Genomic DNA, 14,076 nt, shown 5'->3' on the forward strand with positions numbered 1-14,076 from the left:
ACAGTTCCCATTCACAGGTACTTGGCCAACAATTTAAAAAGACAAACCAAAGCAGAATAAGCCTCCATCACACCCTGGCAGTCTGAAACTGCTGTGGAAAAGCAAGGGGGGGACAAGGAGGGAGGGAAGCATTTGCTGCACATTGGCTTGGCTAATCCCACACCGTGGCTCTTAGGGAACACTATAGCCAGATGCTTCTGCAAAAATTTTTCATGATTTAATTGCAAGTCTTGCACGAAGTTTATTTTCCAGTTGTATGTCCTTACTTGGTTGATTTTTTAAATTGCTTCCTTATGACTCATGCACCCATGGAAACAAGGACAAGCAAGGGCTACTGTTTTGTTGGAAGAGCTGGAAGACATCTGGGAAGCCAAGCCAAACCCCTCCTCTTCTGCTCTTATTCAAATATTCGATGAATTATAACATCAGCACTCAGAAAATGCTGAGTCCCTTGTATCAAGCAATCACTCAGAGGCTGAGCTAACCTGCTTCTTCCAGGTTTAGTTTATTTGCCTAATGTTTCTAAATACTCAAACCACGCTGTTTAAATCACAATACACGGTTTAACAGACACGAAGCCCTATCGGTTTTGCTGAAATATTAACAACAAAATCCCCCTTCAAATAACAGCAGCAAAAATGTCAGTGGCAGCACTGTGCAGCAGCAAAGTTCAGGAGATAAGTGCATACGAAAGCCACTGTCCAAATTTGCACTTAGTGCTATTTTTATCCCACGGTTCATAATATCTGAAATGAGTATTTTAATACGTGGGAATGACATTTGACTGGTGAATGGAGAAAAACGGATTTCAACTACTTCCAGTACAGCTTTGATACTTTGATTTTTCAAATCTCTTCCTTAACAACAAAACACAACATAGAATGAATACAAAGGTAATTTCTTACCTACCTTTTCACTGCTAAAGTTTCTTTTTTTTCTCTCCTAGTTGGCAAAATGTTGACAGAGTCCCCTAAGAAACAGCATTAGTCAGTGCCCTAAAGCACAAGTGACAATACTGGGGTTCCATTTGCTGAAGATACCATTTTTTTCATTTATTTCTTCCTCTGTCTGTGAAGAGGAAGAACACTGTGAAACCAACTACACTTGAGACATGATAAATGAGACGAAGTGCCAAGTGTAAGACAACATAATTAGGAATCAAATTTTGTAATACTTGCGTATTAGTTGTTTACGAGGTTTGAATTTCTCTTATTTTCCCAAGAGAATTTATGGAGGATACTTGGGAAAAGTCTGCATCACAAGCAAGAGCTCTCAAGAAGTCAATACATTAATTTCTGTCAAAATTCAATTATGTTAATTAAAAACTAATTCATAACCCAAAGATATTGACTGGCATTGAGTAACTTCAAGGAGCTCGAGATCTCGGAGAAGATCAGTGTGTGTGAAAATTCTGATAGTTATTGTGAAATACCCCAGAGGCTTCACTGCTCAAATTAATCCTTCAAAAAGATACAATTGTACTGTAAGCATCATATAAGTACTTCAGATGTAATCTACTCTAATTCCCTTCCCACTTCTTCATCAGAGCAAATCAAAGGGAGTTGTATTTTGTAAAGGTATCTGCAAATATGGGCACTGTTTTAAATCGTTCAAAACACAGCTCCTGAAATGACACAGTGGCTGCACAGTAACTGCATGTTATAACTGTACCTTATGACGTTAAAGGGGAATGACACTAAATACCTTTAAATTCTAATCTAAGTATTCGAATGTTACTACAAATATATTACAAAAAATTCAATACAAATAACAGGAACAAGCAAATCCTGCCTGCCCTATGGAAAGAACTGAAGGAATAAATTAGCTTTAGAGTTACAATCACGCAAAGACCATGCCTTAAAACCTGACTTTATTATCAATGCACCACAACAGGAAAGGTTGAATGAGCATTCTTCAGAGAGCGACAGCCCTCAGTAAATATTTGATTCTAACTTCTGAAAGAAAATTCTTTCGGCAAAGGGCTTTGTGGTAAAAGGTTTTGTGCAAAGACCATCCAAACCCTTACAATATTTGCATAGGAGTGACCTTAACATATTTGATTAGCAACAAGATCCTGCATGTTCATATAAAAACATTCTTGTTGTTTGCTAAAATTATAGATTGACAGATAAATTTCAGAACTAAAATAAACCAAAAAAACATTTAATTCAACATGAATTTTTGTTATGTTATTGTCAGACTGTAACTTCCCACGTCAAATCAAGTACATATGCACTTCTAATCAGGTACAGATAACACAGCAATGTTGAAATAGATGGTAAATAAGATTATTGGAAAAATGCATTTCTTTTTTTCTGGACAATAGAAATAAATGGTAAAAGAATGCATTCCCAGCTCAGAATATGCAGTTTCAACATAATTAGTTTAGTGTTTTGGAACTGGAACTATCACAGAGGAAGCAGAGATTGGGTTTTGCTTTGCCTTCTTTATTTTTTTATTTTATTTTTTTAAACGAGCCTTGCTAACTTTTCCCTTTTGCCCCTGAAATTTATGATGTTACTGGTAACATTAGGTATCTAAATCAGTTTAAGGGTCTTAGTCATTCTGTGAAAGCGGTCAGGCAGATATGTGAATAAAATATCTATAATTGCATCTTCTACTTACAATAAGAAAAAAAATTAGTTGTTTTAAGCTTTGCAAGAGTATAGTGGCACCATAGGAAACCAGAGTACAGAACCAAAGCACATGTTGCATCCAACAAAGAATGAGCTAAGCAATATTTAAACAGGTGAAAGCACTACAAGCTGCAGTTTACTTTTCCACTTGAAACTGCCCTTCAATTATGTCACAATAGATCTATTAATTAGTAAGAACAGAGAGGGGGTTTGTATTAAAATTACACACACAGACACACACTGAGAATATTGATATAATTCTGATGAAAACGAGCAGAGCAGAGCAATGCAGCTGCATTTAAACCAGAGACCAGTTAGCTGCTGCTCAACAGTACATTATGCCATAAATACTGTAACATATAACATCTGAGAATGTCCCTGGGTGTCAGATAAACACTCTGGGGACACAGGAATTGATTCAGTTTGTATTCAATATAATAGGACAATAATAATGAATTTTCAGATGTGGGTGAAATTCTTAAGAGGTTCAAAACTATCAAAACCCAGCACACTGTGCATTTTAACTACTGCCTTAATGAGAGGAATTTCCTCGTGTCTCTCTAGCCTTGATAACTCTCAAAAACACTGCTAAGTGAAGAGGGCTGGGAAGAGGAAGGCTTCTCTAAATATCAAAGGTGCACTAATTCTCTAAGGAAGGGTTGAAGAAGCCCATAGTGAACCAGCCATGCCAGCACTTCCTGAACTAGGAATAGCTCCAGCTGGTTTTTCCTCACAGTTCTAACAGGTTATTGACCATGGAGTCATATAAACAATTTTCTTTCTCCAAACACAAATCCCTTCTAGGCCATACACCAGTCACCCTGTATGAATGCCCACCATGGAGTTACAGTGCAGAACCAGACAACAAACTTTAAATAAGAACTATTTTGCTCTAGTCCATAGGACACAGTTGATAAACATCTGGCCTTTGTAAAGCACTTTGTGATGTTTGGATTTTGTACCAGCAAACTACTCTCACACATTGTGGCACATCATCACATGACGCTGTACTTTTCCAAGAAAAACCTAGTAAAGTGAAAATACTTCATTACAATGAACCCTTCCTTCTTAAAAGTTATATAATTACTGTGCAATCTCTTATAAGATCTTATTTATTTTAGCTTTAATTATTCACTTCAATGAAAGGATTATTTCATAAAAAATATATTTTTACTCTAAAAAAAAATACAAGCCTTTTTTCTTCACAGTATATAATTTGTTTACCACTTGCCAAACTGTTATTTCACATACGTGAAAAGAAAACTGGACTGAATATGAAATCAACTATTGGCAAAGGCAGTGCAAGGACTTGCCACTGAGAAGATTAGACTCACAAGAAACGCCTTCTACTTTTTCTGAAATCAACAAAGCTTAAAAAAAACCCTCGTAAAAATAAAAGATTTGTTTGAAAGGAGAAGGGATTTTTCAGGTAACTCTGAATTTCCAAATTATTTAAATTACCCTCAAAAAACTTGCATATCTCAACTGTATGTTCACTAGAACATCAGGGTTCACTATGCTGAGTAAAGACAGAATTATGAGGTACTGGATTTATTAATTTCTATTCCTCACCTGTTTAGTGAGATTGAAAACTCCTGATGACATCACCAACAATTGTGATGAGATTTTGGGAAAGAGTACTTAAATTCTGCAAGTTTCCTTCATTTTTTTTGTTTAGTCCACAGCCTACAATAAAATCTCTTTCAGTGCAACAGGCAAATTGTATTTCCTTTGAGAGACCCAATTTGAGAGATATTAAAAAGCACATTTCTGACCTACTTATACGAACAATTCCCTGCAGACTAATAGGTAATTGCAAGACAGGAATTTGTTGCACACACAGCTTTTGCATCTCTAGTTTTCAGCTGTGGCTGAAATTGTTTTCAGCCAAACAGATGCCTGCAAAATTTGAAGTGAAATTATTTAATTAATCAGCTTCATGTCACCAAATATCCACAGACTCAGTTCTCAGAGACCTTTTTTAGGTGAAGATTTTCTAAAAGGTATCTCAAAGATGGAATGTTAGGAAATAGGACAGACACAGGTTAGGGGAAAAAAAGTATTGCAAAGCTGTGCTACTTAACTTCAAAGTTATAAAGAAATATTTTCTAAGTTTATCATGTATATACTTTGGGTTATCAGTAACATACTGCTAAGAATCAGATTCAATTACACCATCAGCTATGTCATGCTATTGTTTGTCCATAACAGTTCAACTACACAGCCAAGACAAACTTAGGTATCTTGCAACTCCACAACAACAAAAATACAAAAGTAAATGACACAAGCAGCTATGAAAAAAACTCATAAAATAATTTTAAAGCTGGTAATTTTCTCATAATTTTTCAAAACTTTACAGGTGTGAAAAATAATAAAAGAGAGATTAAGCTCCCCAACAAAAAACACACAAGAGCAGAAACAGAACCTGGAGAGGATTCAAGGATCCCCAATTGCTCCTTTTCTAACAGAAATGTACATCCCTTTTCTAAACCCAAAACAAAAATAAAAGCTGTGAGAAGATTTACAACAAATGAAACTGCTCTTTTATCCCTGTCACAACCAGGAATTTTGGTTCAAATATAGTTATTATGCAGAAAGTCACACTTCCACAACACAGTACAAAATACTGTCAGATTAAAGTGCTTAAATGTCTTATTAGCAAAAATCGTTGCCTTTCAACTGGGTTTTCTCCTCACTCTCAAGATCCTAGCAGGTATAAACATGTTCTCTTTTAATTACAGAACTGGGTTACTGCTGTAACTGATTCCCAGCTTCAGCAAATTATAATCAAGTAACCATTGTGCATAACAATCATGTAATGGATGACAAACCATAATAAAGAAAGCTTTAATGAAGAAAGCTGGAAACCTGACAGAATTTTATGGCAGTGCACTCCAAATGAGAGACTTATGATCTGTATTTAAGAGAGCCTTTTAATCCAGATGGCCAGAATTAAACAAGGCAGTGGAGGAAAATTTTGATCAAAAGCAAGTACAACATGAAAGTACCAAAATTCCCCCAGTAAACCATGACTAATTATTTCAAACAGAGGCTGCACGTTCATTTTGTCCTGTGAAGAACTTGGGAGGAAAATACAATGTGAATATGCTGCTTTCTCTGTGACGATTCACTTATCTACTCGCTTTTTTTGACTTAAGTGTGGAACGGTTTAGCAGCAAGAAATCTATTTGCCGGCATTTTTGGGGTGGAAATATTTGGAGAGTTGCATAATAAAATTTTAAAGGAGTTTTCAAAACTATATAAACATTATTTCAGAGTAGTATACTCATAGTTTTAAGATGCAGTTGAGGAAAATATAGTTATTGCAACTAAAAATTGAAAAGGTTCTTAGTTTCAGAGTTGTGTTATTAATACAGGTGACTACCAAGTTTCATCCAGGTTTTCTTCTCACTCCAATAATTCCCTTGGAACTGCTGACACACCACTTAGTAACATTACTTTTCCTCAATTCATCTCCCAGTCAGCAGAGAGGATGCGAAATTTCCCATTTTGAGTAAGCTCCACTTCTTTGGTTTTGGACTTGTCCTTGGATGTGTGGGAACACATCCTGCTGCCTGTTTGGCAGCATCACACTCCAGGAGTCGGGATAACATCACCTGACACTCAGGGCAGTTATACCCGTAAACTGTAGAGTATTTCTAAATCCCCCAAACTAAAATTATTCTTTAGCAACTAAAAAATACAAATACCATTTTTAATAGAGCATGAAAGCAGTAAGAGACTGCTTTTCAATGACCCTCTTTCTGCATCTGTGAATTTTGTAGAAACCCCAGAGTGGAGAAATACACAGAGAAGATAATTTCTCAGTTGCTCTACAATAAAAATATTTATCTTTTGCAAAGGTTTTTTATGTAATGAAATAAAACGTCTGTAAAATTCATCAATTAATTAGAAATCACAGAGTCCAGTCAAGACTGAACTTATACTAAACCAGCTTCATTTCACCTTCTGAACACACCCACTTACTATTGCTCTGATGCTTACATCCATTTCTTTCTTTGATCTTTCTGCTGAGGCCAAGCCAGTGCTGAACCATGACATAAATCACTCTGTCACAGTTAGAAATACTGATTCAGAGAAAAAAATAAGGAATCCTTGCAAGTAGGTTTGTAACATGCTTTGTAAGACAGCAAATCCCAGAAGAGTAGTGTTGCTCCACAGCATCCACGTCCCTTCCTGAGCCTCCTGAATATCAGAGCAGGATCAGTAAGCTCTGCTTTCTGAAGCTGTCCCTGTTTTGTTCTGGAGAACCGAGAAGTGATCTGGTTTCTCACAGAATGTCTTTATGCTCTTGCAAAGTTGGAAGATGATCACTGTATCTTTGATCTGTATTTTTCTGGTTTATAATTTTCTAACAGCAGTAACCTTGAAAGTCTGCCAGGCTCCCTTAAAGGAGAAAGGACCTTCAAAATCCGATCAGTCTCTGTACTTATGTCAACATGGTCCACTATTTATATTTGTGCTACTCATGTGCAGATCTAGAAGGTGTTTCAATTGTCCTTGTTAAGCCCCCTCCTGCTCCTGCAGCCGTGCAAGGTCTGCTGCATCCCCAGGGCAGCACAGCACTGCAAAGTTTCTATCTAATGGATTAAAGGACTAGAGGAAAAACTTGCTGAGAACATTAAGTGACACACACAGAGGTTTGACAGAGTGGAAATTAAGGCTGAGAAGTCTGTCTGAAATCCCAGGCAACTGGGTTCATACTGGTTGCACAACATTTTTCAGGTTCTAAATGTTATCATCTTCCACGTGAGCTCACTCAAGGTGAACAAAATGTTATTGCCAGGAATTAAAATCAGAAAAAGTCCTGCAGCTACTGAACATGAACTGAAAAAAAAAAAAAGCTGTACTTCTGGTGATAACAGGATCTCCTGGATTATTTAGAGATTCAGCAGTAAAAAGTAAATCTTGTCCAAAAGCAACAAGGAGAGCTTTCATGGGCGTGCAACTGCTGTTCCCTTGGGACATCAAGCAATCCAATGACGTGAAGTCCCTCTTACCCCCAATAAATAAAGCTCTTCTGCAATATCAGCATCAGGGTTTCTGCTGTACCAAGAGCTGCTCTGTGAATATTTAATGAATGACTGACTTATTGTGCCAATAAAATAAGAATTGTCACTTGCAATAATTTACACCCCAGGCAGGAAAAACCAAATCCAATGTAACTGTATGGTCAACTACTCATCAAAAACAGCCCTGAAAGAAGAAAAATAAAACAAAAGAAAATCACACGTGAAATTTATTAATGAAAGACACAGAAGGAAAAACTAATTTAGGAAATGAGATCAAAATTGCCAATGCAAAAAACCCTAATTGCGAAATGCAAAAAGAAGTAGAAAGTAGCTGGCCTATGTAACTGAACTATTCCAGCTCTTCTTCCAGAACTCATGGAAATCAGTGAAATATCCTACTCAGTCCCGTATCAGTACATGGGAATTGAAACAGCATTGGCTCCTGCTCCAAAGCTCTACTCTCTCTGCTGCTACAAGAGAATTCTCAGTAAAATCAAGTTAAAAATTAAAACATACCATACTGAAATAAACATGGGAGAACAAATAATTATAAAATACTCATTAAAATATCCCCCCAAATCAACGTATTGTTTATTTTTGGAATGCTTGCAATTGTTTTTTAAGGGAGTCATAAAAGTGCCTCACTCACCAGGAGTCCATTCAGGAGGGCAATGAATCTCCAGAAGACCTAATGTTTTATACTACTCAAGAGAAATTTTTTTGGATACAAACTTTAAAAAATTTTTTTAAACTAATAGCTTTACTCCTTAAAATGAGCAAAGAGTGTTCCCTACAATGTAAACAATGAAAATAAAATTAAAAAAAACCCCACAAGTCTGGTAACCTAAATACAATACCCATTGTCTGGACTTCCCTATTTCCATGAAGAACATCTGATTTCATTTTGGATTAGAACATTCTGCTAAAATTACTAATATACTGGGATAAAATTTAATTTAATTGTAAAATTTCAAGATGAACAACTTCAGCTATGAACTCATTGGTGTTCCATAATGAGAATTCACATTCTAACTCTGGAACAATGATTAAAATCTAATATTGGATCCTAGCTGCAATAAGTTTTAATGATCTCAGAGTGAACAGTAGTTCTCAACAGAAAGAAACACCACATAAAATTCAGATCAACTGGCAGCTTTTGTCACTCCTTAGCCAGGGAAAACTTGGCTCATGACTCGATATGTTTGTAATTCCAAGAACTTCCAGTATTTTTCTGTGAACAGATACTCAGTTGCCAGAGATAAAAACTAGACTTTAAATGTGCTGCAGTCAATGGTGAGAACAATGATGACAAACTTCTCCCTTGTATTTCACTTGGCTTTTCTGCTCAGCACATAAAGTTGTGGAGAGATTGGAGTTGGACATGGAATGGTACCTGAAGGGGCTCCTTCTCTTTTTCGTGTGTGTGGGGTGAAAACATACTTGGAAATTGTTAGTAATGTCAACATGCTCTGGCTTGTAGCTGAAGAACATGAAACCTAAGAGATCAACAACAGTTTTAATACAAAAGACTCCATAAACTGCAATACAAGGGATTTAGTCCAGCTTTTTCATTTGCTCTGCACTCTTTTCGTGGAATTTGGGTGAAATAACAGCATTATTTAGGAGACACATGCAAATAAAAAGTATAGAAAGCCCTCTACAAAACCTTGCCAGAAACAGATGGACTTGCTCATGTCTAAACTCAACACTAATGAGGGCAGATATCTATTTTTGAAAAAATATATATTTTTTTTCAGAAAAGGTAGAGGATGCTCTGTATCTTAGGCCATAAGCATTGTTATGTGGATAGCCTTAAATTTTCAGGAAATTGCATTACCTCAAATACTGGTCTCAGGCATGAAGGAGCTAGGGGCAAAAAAAAAAAAGATTAAACAAGGTATTTTTTTAATATGAATATTAGTGTTTGAAGTGTAACTTTTGATGCTTAACTGTCAAAATCTAGGAGGTAACAGGCCTTGGCAAGAGTTGTGTATTAGAATAATACCCAGGCACACCCGGCTGAGGAAGGTTGCTGACAAGGGGCAATGGGCTGAAAGAATACTTCCCAAAAATGACTGCTAAATTACACCTGATACTTAGCAGTCAAGAAAAACAGGTACTGACAATTTCTTATTGCTCAGTGTGAATGCAAGTATTGGAAGATGCATGTTTGTACAAGAAGAATGGAAAATCAACCAGACTACTAAATTGAGTTTATAGGGAGAACAGAGCAAACGCTGAGGCAAGGCAATGGTGTTGAGTCCAGCAAGCACAATATCTGTCATCTGACAAACTGAGCAGCTAAAGAAACAAATAAAATACCAATGCAGTCCTTTAAATGTAAGAATACATTTAAATATTAAAATAAAAAATAAATTTAAATACCAACCAGTTAACAGCACCACAGTATTATTGATGGAATTCAATAGAATTGTCCAGTAGTTTTTCAAAATGAAAGTGTTTGCAAGCATAAATAGAATAAATGCCACATTACAGACCAAGATTACTGTGAAAGAAAAAAATGACAGAAGAAAAATTCTGGTTTTTTTTTTTAACATGACAACGTGCTCAGAAGTGCAAGAAAGAACCATTAATGAATAGCACTTTTTACAACATTCTGGTGGAAAACCAAGTCGATTATTGAAAAGCAAATTGTTTAGAAGCATTTCTATGTCCACTTACAGCTACTATTACAGTGAAATAAAAAAATAATAGGAATCTATAACTGTTCATTCCAAGAGTTTACTACTAAATAATATGAAATAATTTTGTAAATCTGGAAGATGAAAAGACTAACATTTTTATTTCAAGTCATGCAGATGCCCAATTAAAATAAAACATACAGAGGATACAAAGTAGATCTGCAAGCGGGTGTGAATCAAATAGAGAAATTATGGAAGACAGAGATGAGAGAAAGTGCTGTGATAAAGTGAAATACAAAGAAAGCAACAGATCACATTGAAGTAAGTGATTGAGACAGCAGAATTTCATTGCTAAAATGACAGTGATGATACGTCTTGAAAAACTAAAGCAACACACATACAGTTTTAAAAATAACAGGAATGGAAGGTTTAAACAAAAATATATTGAATAGGGTTGGAGCATTTTATAGTAAACTGGAAAAGCACAATAGAAGGATGGGACATTTCAAATACTTAAAAGAAAACATTTGTGGCCCATGAATGAAATAGTTCCATCTCCCAACAACAATGAAAAAAATTGTCACAGTGAAAGGGAAACTGGGAAAGTACTTAAGAGAAAAAAATAATAATAGTGCTTTGCATAGTAACAACATCTGTGACTGTGTCAATATAAGTACAATGGAGAAAATAAGAGCTGTCCTCATCCAGTTTTAAAAATACCTTTGGGTAGGATACAGTGAGAAAAATTAGCTGAAGGCTCGCATGACAAGATAAATTCCAGCTGTTGTTTTTGTGGACTAACAGATTTTGCCTAATTTCCACTAACATAATAATATGGGTAGGAGATTATTTCCATTCTTCCCTTCTGTCCCCCATCTCTCTGATACACAGAACAAACAGACTGTTTGCATTTTAAGACTTCGACTCTGTGATGTCCTGTATAACATTAAGAGAAATTAAAAGTTAATCTATTCCAATGCCATTTGGAACACAGGCTTGGTGAGGTAGCACGAACATTTCAGACCTGAACACTCCTTCCACGTGCTTGGCTCTGCAGACTCTGCTTTACCCTTTAAACAGTATGAATGCAGATTCCAATGCCAAGTTGGGTTGGTTTGCTTTTTAACACTGCTCATACAGGATCAGGAATGATGCTCCTCTGTGCTTCCCTACCTCCTTACACTTCCTGGCAGTGTAACTGCACTGGTGTGACAGATGTATCACACCACAGTACATATTAAGCTTCTGAAAAAACCCTCATTTGGCCTGTAACAGGAACCACACTGACTCTTCATTACATAAACTCCATAACCCAACCAGCCACTGCTCCCAGGAGTTCATACAGCACCTGCAAATACTCTGCCATATGTTCAGCATGTCACCCTAACAAATATACAATATGCACTGGGATTCCTTTCTACTCTCTCCCTCTTTGCTGTATCTACCCAGGGATTCACTCCACAGCCCTAAGAGTTATATTTCAAAGGCATAAAAGACAACATATATGAAAAATTACAGATTTTACTCTGCAGGGGAATGATTTATTGATGCTGAGAGCTTAATTTAGTAATCAGACACTATCTGAAGACAAAAAAACCCACCCGGTCATGGAAAAATTAGATGAGGAACCTATTCCAGCTTTTGATGTAGTTTTGTTCCAAATACAAAGTTAAAAAGACTAGGAAAGAACTTTTCCAATTTACTGATATCCAATCTCATACTGGATCTCATCCACATCTATATCTCGAAGGCAAAAAAGACTTAGTCATATTTTTACATAACTAAATTCCTGAGTCCCATTAAAGAGGGAGAGTCAAAGGGAACTCAAGAACGATTTCTGCCATTACATATTTTCTTTTTATAGTATTGCTTGTAAGAAACAAATGTTGTAAGACTACTTCAAAACTTAAAAGCCTTTCATCATTGATTATAGCTCATTTCTCATTCAGATTTACTGACACTCACATTAATACCCATACCACTAATTCTGTGTCATGGTAACAAGAGCAAATGATGTCTGCTGAGCTAACTCTAAGAACCCAATAAATAATTTGCAATTAATTGGCTGTTTAAGTAATAATCATTTTGAAACATCTCTGCAGTACTACAGACTTCACAGTATGGAATGCAGCTGTCTAGAAAAAGTTACTGGATGTCACACTAGTCTCTGAGCTGGGTTAGTGAAGCAATGCTACAATACTGCCAATTTTATACAGCTGAGATTAATGAAATGATCAAATGGATGTGATATGCACTGAACTCCTAATTCACCTAAAAAGAGACCTTGCAGGAGCCCAGCACATCCCAGTGCTGTTACACATTTGTATTTCATTGTCCCTTCTCATTATAGTAACTGTGACTAAATTTTGGAGATGCTGCAGAAAAAAAAAAGCCAATTTCAATCCTTTGTTTCTAAAGTCACATTTCCCCACTTCCTCTTTGCCTGGGGCTTGCAATCCCTGTCCTTCTAAAGTCCTTGATGCCCCTCTTAAACTCAGAATATTTAAAACTAACTCAGCCCACCTGGCATTAACAGCAAGCTCCAGAGCCCTTTGGAACTATAGCCCCTGTGGACCCCTGGGGGCCCCAGGACAGCACAGTTTCTCATGGGACTCAATTCTTGCCTTGCTCAGACCCACATGATCAGTGCTCTCACTCATCCCTGTGCTTCCTCCTCACATCTTTGCAGATGCTCTCATCATTTTTTGCCCCATGCCCACAACATGACAGATCATTTCCTCCTCCCCTTGTGTAAGAATAATAAGTCATTTAAGAAAAACGACCTTGACCATGTCAACTCTAATGCACCTCACTTCAGTCATAAGGGATATTACCTTCATTTCTCTGTGCAGAAGCTGGATTTATAATTTCCTGTAAATTATCTAGCCATTTGGAGAGCTGAGGAATGCTCCAATGAAATTCCTCATTTGCTCGGTGTCATTAAAAGCTGTCAAACTTGCTAATTCATTTCATCAACATTAATTCTAGAGCATTAATTCTAGATCTAAATTTAAAAAAAAATAATGAAGTTATATATAACTCAAAGCAGCAGCACCTATAAATCCTTCAAGCCTTTGGCAACTTCTCTAATCCAAAGAAATCATGTTTCCTTGTATAACAAGTCTTGTGATGTCTGTAATAGCACCTCACTATAGTAACAACAGTCTTAATGTTATAGCTCCCTTGCATGCCTCAAGTATTAATCAGATCCCATATTTATATATGAAATTAGAGTATTCCTGATACTCTTCCTGAAACAGATATGCCATTTTTAAAAAAAGTAAAATAAAGATCAGGACTGTGAAGTTGTCGTTGATACCGGAGTCAAACAGTGCAGCTTGCTGGTCATTGCTTTACTCTATTACCTCATCCCTTCACATTAAAATAACATTTCTAAATGGGCAGTCTATTCTATAGGCAATTTTCTCTGCCATTAAGTTCTTTCCTTTCACTTTTAAACTGAAGAGAGTAAAGAAAAATCCCACTTTATAACCAGAATGAAGGATTGCATACTTCATGCTAGAACTGGGAATACCATTCTCCTTGGAATGCAAAAGACTCAATGGTCAAAATACTCATTCTTCAATTTAGAAATTTCTTCACGAAAACAACATTTTTCTCTTTCATAAGTAAGCTTAAATCCTAGTAGTTTACCAAATACACTAACTTTTTTCTAGTATTGTCCTGAAAAGTCCTGTAGCATCCTCCACCAGCTATGACATAAGTGTTACTAATGCTACACTACAAAAAATGGTATTTTTTTTT

The 14,076-nt window shown here is 36.2% G+C and overlaps 1 protein-coding gene across 4 annotated transcripts in view; it reads right to left on the minus strand.

The window, feature by feature from the left end:
• Positions 1-14,076, minus strand: part of ATG7 (autophagy related 7) — a 102,168-nt gene that overhangs the window by 30,757 nt on the left and 57,335 nt on the right. Inside the window, exon 19 of one of the 4 annotated variants that reach the window (XM_051793334.1) lies at positions 910-970. The exons of the other annotated variants lie outside the window; for them this stretch is intronic. Within the exon in view, the coding sequence (XP_051649294.1) occupies positions 920-970 (51 nt within the window). The 3' untranslated portion in view covers positions 910-919. The remainder of the gene's footprint in view (positions 1-909; positions 971-14,076) is intronic. 4 annotated transcript variants of the gene reach the window in all.

The sequence above is a fragment of the Manacus candei genome, unplaced genomic scaffold (genome assembly GCF_025592945.1).
Source record: "Manacus candei isolate 608988 ecotype Guabito, Panama unplaced genomic scaffold, ASM2559294v1 h1tg000036l, whole genome shotgun sequence".
Taxonomy (NCBI): domain Eukaryota; kingdom Metazoa; phylum Chordata; class Aves; order Passeriformes; family Pipridae; genus Manacus; species Manacus candei.